This window comes from Chrysochloris asiatica, unplaced genomic scaffold, assembly GCF_000296735.1.
Source record: "Chrysochloris asiatica unplaced genomic scaffold, ChrAsi1.0 scaffold00348, whole genome shotgun sequence".
Taxonomy (NCBI): Eukaryota; Metazoa; Chordata; class Mammalia; order Afrosoricida; family Chrysochloridae; genus Chrysochloris; species Chrysochloris asiatica.
This window is the reverse complement of record NW_006408866.1, coordinates 1,443,483-1,450,739: the sequence shown is the minus strand read 5'-3', so window position 1 is coordinate 1,450,739 and position 7,257 is coordinate 1,443,483. Positions and strand designations below refer to the sequence as shown.

The window sequence follows — 7,257 nt, the reverse complement described above, 5'->3', positions numbered from 1 at the left end:
TTATGGTGTTGGAGGAGAATATTGAAAGTGCCATGGGCAGCCAAAAGAACCATTAGATCCATTTTGGAAGAAGTGCAGCCAGAGTGCTCCTTGGAGGCCAGGATGGCCAAAGAAGTCTCTCATACTTTGGACATATTGTCAGGAGGGGCTAGTTGCTGGAGAAGGATATCATATTTGGTAAGGTGGAGGGTCAGAGAAGATGAGGAAGACCCCTAATGAGATGGATTGGCCAAGTGGCAGCATCGATGGACTCAAGCGTGGCAACCGTAGTGAGGTTGGCCCAGGATCAGGCAGGGTTTCGTTCTGCTGTGCATAAGGTCGCTATGAGTCGGTACTGACTCGATGGCACCTAACAACAACAATAACAACTACTGACTGAACAGTTGGAGGTTCAAGTCCACCTGGAGGTGCTTCAGAGGCAAGGTTTGGTGATTTACTTCCCCAAACTCAGCCATTGTAAACTTTATGGAGCCCAGTTCTATTCTGATGCCCACGGGACTGCCATGTGTCGGTGTCATCTCCATTTTTATTAGAAGTAGTACTGTTTCCTAATCTAGTCCAGTCCGTGGGATATTATAGGAATTCTGTAAATCATTATTGAGTTTGAATGGAATGGAACTGCAAGGGGAGGGGGTTATGGGAGTTACAGGGCAGCTTGCCCCCCCCCGCCCCCCTTGTTGCTCCATATTACCCTACTCACGATACCCAGGGGACTGGAGCCTCGGCTGGGACCTAGGACACCTGGGTTTTAGGACAGGCCTTTGCCTGAACCAGCTGTGGGAACAGGAGCAAGCCTTTTAGACCCGACGTTCCAATTTCTCATTCTCTGAACAGGATGAAAGGTGGCAGCAGCCTTCGCTACCTGGGTAGGGCTTCTCTGAGCTAGAGGGAATGAGGCTCAACTTGGCTTCTACAGGAGACAGGGGTTGGGGCGGGGGGTTCCGTCCTTTCCAGGTCAAAGCCCAGCCCCCCCCGTTTTCCTCTAATCTCTAAAGATTGATGTGGAACACTTGGCCTTTGCTGCCTTCCCGAAGGGAGGGACACTGAGTTGCCTCTGGGGCCTCTATTAATGATGCATTCATAGTTGCTGCCTGCAAATATGCAGCCAAGCTCCAACCCCAGTCAATTATTGATGGCATTCACACCTCAGTTGCCACCCTGTCCTCTGGCTCACAGCCAAGCGTCCAGGGTGGCACCGTGCCCAACAAAGGCAGCCACTCAGGAACAAAGTACTTACCAAATTCAGAGTTCCTTCAGGCTTATGGGGTTCCGATGGGCACAGAGGAGTTCCTCCATTCCAGAGAAGATGGTTCAATACCAGCTTAGCTCATGATCCATTCATCTTCTTCATTTACTCTGTAATTACTTCTCAGGTAGCAGCTATCAGCCAGGCACTATAGGAGCTACCATGAGCTCACATTTGACCATTTTGCAAAAACAATTCATCTTTGCTATTGTTGTTGTAAAGTGCCATTGAGTTGATTTCCACTCAAAGCAATCCTGTGTAGGGTCCCTAAGGAGCAGCTGATGGGTTTGAACTGCCGACCCTGTGGTTCGCAGTCCAGTTCTGACCCTATAGCGCCACATCTTTGATAGAGGCTCATAGACATTTACTTCAGAATCGTTAATTTGGGTGTGAGTATATGCTTGTTTGTATCATTATTTGACGATGGTCTTCAACATAATGAAAATTGTAGGAGAGTGTGAGGTGTCTCATTCTGCCCATCAGTCCCAAAGCTAAGCACAGCGCTGAATAACAGAAAAAGAACTCAGTTCTTATTAGTCAGATGGGGAGGACTACATGAGAGTGTGAATGGATAGAGGTCTGTGGATATGGTGTTCCAATCTACTCACAGCAAACATGGCTTGTAAAATATAGATGTAGCTTTGTCTTGTAAACTCATTGAAATGTACCATTCTACTCTTCAGCAGGCTTTCGTATAAAGTGATAATGTGCATTACCTGTCATCATGTGAAACTGATGATCCAGGCAGACACATGCTCATCTGTAGAGTGTTGTTGTTGTTAAGTGTCATCGAGTCCGTTCTGACTCATAGTGACCCTGCATAGGGTTTCCAAGGAGTGGCTGGTGAGCTTGAACCACCGACCTTGTGGTCTAAACCAACTTTGCAGTGTAGCGCATTAACCCACAGCGCCACACCAGGACCCCTGTACATAGCCTTACGTAAATCCTAGCACATCATTTTATCTCCTCAGATGATGTATGTGTCCTGCTTTTAAAAGCCAAGACTACTGTGTGCCTGCCACATTCCTCCCATTCGATACCTGAGAAATAGAAGGTGGGATTCTATCATCTTAAGGGACATTAGGGTCTCAGCTGAGAAGCTGCAGGCCAGCAGAAGAATGGGATTTTTTGTGATATTTTTAAAAACTTTCAATTGTGACCTTGGTGGTGATGGTTCTATGCTGTGGAGTTGGTTCCAACTCATAGCAACCCTGCACAGGGTTTCCGAGGCGGTAAATCTTCACGGGAGCAGAAAGCCTCATCTTTCTCCCACAGAACGTCTGGTAGTTTTGAATTGCTGACCTTGAGGTTAGCATCCTGACTCGTAATGTGACCAGAGCTCTTTAATGTGACCTTGGAGGATCGATAAGAAAACAAAGCTGAAAATGTTTCTTCCTGGTTTCAGTCTCAGGTGCACTTGTTGGGTGGCTTTTGGAAATTGGGTCTCTGTTTCCTCACCTGTAAAATGGGGAGAATTGTGGGCTTATTGTGAGAATTGAACACATGCAAAATTCACAGCTCAATAAAGTTTCAATTCTGTTGTAATATTCTTGTCTTGGGACTTGGGTGAGGTGGAAGAACTTTGACCTTGGACTTCCAGGGGATGGGAACCCAAGACACTTATACTCACTGAACATGGGAAAGACAGGGCTTGTCTTGGTTTAATAAGAAACTTCTGTGTGATTCACTGTGTCTTTCTCCAGGGGTGGTTGAATCTACTGCCTTGGTAGTTTGGTTGAGAAGACAAATTAGCAAGAAGGCATTTTTATTCAACAACACCCAACAGGTGGTAGACTTTGTGAAATCCAGGCCTTTGGTCATCATCGGCTTCTTCCAGGTATTGGGATCAAGGGGTGGTGGTGGGTAGTGGTCAATGCTCACTCATAGTGACCCTGTGTAAGGTTTCCAAGGCTGTAAATATTTACCGGAGCAGAAAGCCTTGACTTTCTCCCATGGAGTACCTGGTGGACTCAAACTGCTGACCGACCTTGTGGTTAGCAGCCCAAGGTGCAGCCCCCTGCTCTACTACGGTTCCTTGTGATCAAGGGGTTGTGGGGTGGGGAGCGTTTCAATAGGCAAGGATTGTGTGCCACTGAGTCATTTCTGAGTCATAGCAACCCTGAATAGAGTTTCCGAGGCTGTAAATCTTTATGGGAGCACAAAGCCTCACCTTTTTCTTGCGGAGCAACTGGTAGATTCGAACTACTGACCTTGCGGTTAGCAGCCTAGTTCAGTAATCCACTACGCTTCCAGGGCTCCTTAGAAATCGTATGAGAGGACTTCAGAAAGTTCATGGATAAAAGGAGTTAAAAAATAATTGAATGTTTTTATCAATCTTTTGAAGATCTCGTAATTCTAGGAGGGTGGGATGAGGGGACTATGTGCTAGTTTTCTGAGGGAGTTGAAGGGTTAAAAATGACCAAGGAGAAGTGGAAGCTGAAGTGGTAGGAGGAGCCAGCTAGAAAACTGAAGGAGACTAGAGAGCAAAGAGAAGACACTGTTTATTTCATTGAGAAAACTGAAGGAGACTAGAGAGCAGAGAGAAGGCACTATTTATTTCCTTGAGAAAACGGAAGGAGACTAGAGAGCAAAGAGAAGGCACTGTTTATTTCATTGAGAAAACTGAAGGAGACTAGAGAGCAAAGAGAAGACACTGTTTATTTCATTGAGAAAACTGAAGGAGACTAGAGAGCAGAGAGAAGGCACTTTTATTTCCTTGAGAAAACAGAAGGAGACTAGAGAGCAAAGAGAAGGCACTGTTTATTTCATTGAGAAAACTGAAGGAGAATAGAGAGCAGAGAGGAGACACTGTTTATTTCCTTGGTTTTGACAGAAGCATGGACTCTTTTGGGGCCCGCTTAGAACATCACTGAATGATGGAGAAATGTCTTGTATGTTGATTTGAGAGTCATTGCTGTTTGAATTCTGACAGCCATGAACCGTGTTTGGGCCAGGCCAGTCTCGCTTCCTAACTTCTCTCTAATTGTCCCCATACATTCAAACCTGTAACTTATTGTAAACATGACACCATCTGAAAATACACCCTCAGCATAGAGACAGCAGGAGAAAATGTTTAGGGAAGGTTCTGTAACTTACATATGATACACATAATTATTTTTTGCTTTTAGATGAAAGTGTTTCTCTTGTGTCTTAACTCATTTGATGTAACTTTAGTGATACTACTCCTCTCAGTGGAAGTGAGAATGTTTGAGCTACATTTACACATGGGGAGAGTAAGGGTCTCCATTCCCATTCTGGGAGAGTGCTTTTGGCCCCACCTTCTTTTGAAGGAATGAAGGCTGACACTACAGATGTATCTTGATACCAAGTTCATATTTGGTACTATATGTAGTTAAACCAGTTGCCTTTTCTGAAAGCAATTATGAAGAAAATGTCAAAATGCCTTAGCCTTAGGATTAGAACAGTCTCTACTCTGATAATTGAAAAAGGTCAAGTTTATGAGCTTTCTCCATTGATTTCCCTTTTTTGGTCTTAGACATCTGGGTATGAGACATTCATGAGGGGATTTGGGTGACCAAGAAAACCCCTAGAACTTGAAAAAATGAGACAAATTTGCCACAATTTCCAACTATTTATAGATATGCCTTAAATAAGCCAAAATAGTTTTTTTGTGCTTTTCTGCCAAACCCTTACCAAACATCCTTCCGCAAACAGGATTTAGAGGAAGAAGTAGCAGAATTGTTCTATGACGTGATCAAAAACTATCCAGAGCTAACCTTTGGAGTGATATCAATTCCCAATGCCGTTGGGCGTTTCCACGTCACCCTCGATAGTGTCCTGGTGTTCAAAAAGGTAGGACTAGATTATGCATTCTGCTTGCCACCATTTCTCAATGCTTTTATCCAAAGGGGAGATTGTATCATTTGTATTTATGAGATGTCTACTTGATGAAAACTATTCCCTTTCACGTTTTTCTTTTTTGTCTCAGGGAAAAATTGTGAAACGCCAAGAACTTACTTATGATGGTACCAATGAGCAATTTCTCAATCAAGTAATTAAACAGCACCTCACAGATCTTGTGATTGAATACAACTACGAGGTCAGTGAACAAGGAGACCCTCCCCCTGGGAAAAAGGGTAGCTGGGGCAACTGTGATTCTCTGCATAATGACTGTTTTCCTTATCATTTCAGAATAAGGATTTGATTCATGACTTGAACATCTTGAATCACATAATGCTCTTTGTCTCCAAAAATTCAGAGTCATTTGGTATCATAATTCAGCAATATAAGTTGGCAGCAAAGGAATTCCCAAACAAGGTATGAGAAAGGCATCACTGCTTTTTAGGGTTCTTGGATGGGGGACCTATAGATCTTGCTTTTGTTCACCTAGTCTACTTGTAAATTAAGCCAGAAATCAGTGAGCACCTACTCCTCTCCTATTGCTTACTGAAAGTGAGAAGACTTAGAGCACAGATGAAAATCAAAGGCTAGAACTTTCATTATGGATTATACCTCAACACAAAATTAAAATCCTCACAAAAGTGATAAATGGGGAAAACATAAGGGTGTCATTTTACTTGAATCTACAATCAATGTCCCTGGAAGTGTCAATCAAATTATTTATTGCATCGGGAAAATCTGCTACAGAAGACCTCTTTAAAGTGTTAAAAAGCAAAGATGTCACTTTGAGGACTAAGGTGCACCTGACCCAAGTCTAGTCTTTTTAATCGCTTCATATGTATGCAAAAGGTGGGCAATGCATAAGGAAGATTGAAGAAGAATTGATGATGTTGATGCTTAGCAATCAATGATCAAGTCTCCATACTTATTTTGTCTGTTCATTCATTTATGGTTTGGCTTCCACACTAGAATATAAGCCACAGAGGGCAGGGATTGTGACTGTCTTGGGAAGTGATGTATTCTCAGTGCTTAGTAAAATGTTGAGCAAATAGTAGGCCCTCCATGAATCTCTGTTCAATGATGGATTTCCTTCACCTCATGATTTAGAAGCAGAAAAATAACAAGAGGTAATATGTCCTGAGCATATTCAGTTTGCTGGTCACTGAGCTAACGCTTTCATATAGATTGTGCTGTTTAATTCTCACAACAACCCTTTGAGGATGAGTAATGTAATCATTTCACAGATAATAAACTGTTATTTACCTAGTGCTACTATAAAAAAAAAATACCAAAAATGGGTGGTTTTACCAAACAGGAATTTATTTTCTTACAGTTTTGTTGTTGTTGTTAAGTGCCATCGAGGCGGTTCTGACCCATAGCAACACTGTATTGGGTTTCAGAGTAGCAGCTGGTGAGCTTGAACCGCTAATGGTGCAGTTCAAATGATCTTGCAGTCCAGCACATTAACCCACAGCACCACACCAGGACTCCAAACTGAGAACAGCCTCTGGGGAAGCCTTTCTCTTTTTGATGGCTCTGGTGAAAAGCCCTTGTCTCTTTTCAGCATCCGTACATCCAGAGTTCATTGACGATCTCTGTGTGTCTTGCATCAATCCTTCCCTGGATCTAGAAGCATCACACTATGCTTATATATATCCCTGTATCACAGACCCCTGTTGTTCCAAGGTTGAGCATGTATCATTATTTACCTCTGTCCCACTTAGGCCATGCAAACCAGTCTCAGTGTTCTCCTATCTATCTTGTTCTTCCACCTCCACCCACATCCCCTTCTTGTATTGCTCTCCCCAACACCTGAACTAAACCTGCCACCCCAACCTCACCCTTACCCTATATTCCATTAACTCTTCCCTCAATTTAAGACAGTCTATTTTATCCTGTAATCTACCTGAGCTTCTCACCACCTGGATCTCTGTTCCTGTGTGTTTACCTTCTTTCACATTGTAATTGTTTTGATCATAGACTGACCTCCCAGATCCTCTGTTCTTATAATTCTATTCTGTTCTTGACTCTTCCGTTTGTCGACTGAGTTCAGGGTGATGCTACCACGTTGTTGTCTGTTCTTGTTGGTTCTCAGTCCACAGAACTTCCTTTAGGATGTTTTTTATGGCAGGGTTGGCTTTGGCAAAATC

At 43.2% G+C, this 7,257-nt stretch overlaps 1 protein-coding gene across 1 annotated transcript in view; it reads left to right on the top strand.

Moving 5' to 3' along the window:
• PDILT (protein disulfide isomerase-like, testis expressed) overlaps positions 1-7,257 on the top strand; it is a 56,832-nt gene that overhangs the window by 28,422 nt on the left and 21,153 nt on the right. Inside the window, exons 3-6 of the mRNA XM_006875961.1 lie at positions 2,950-3,083; positions 4,922-5,059; positions 5,196-5,306; positions 5,399-5,524. Coding sequence (XP_006876023.1) covers positions 2,950-3,083; positions 4,922-5,059; positions 5,196-5,306; positions 5,399-5,524 — 509 coding nt within the window. The remainder of the gene's footprint in view (positions 1-2,949; positions 3,084-4,921; positions 5,060-5,195; positions 5,307-5,398; positions 5,525-7,257) is intronic.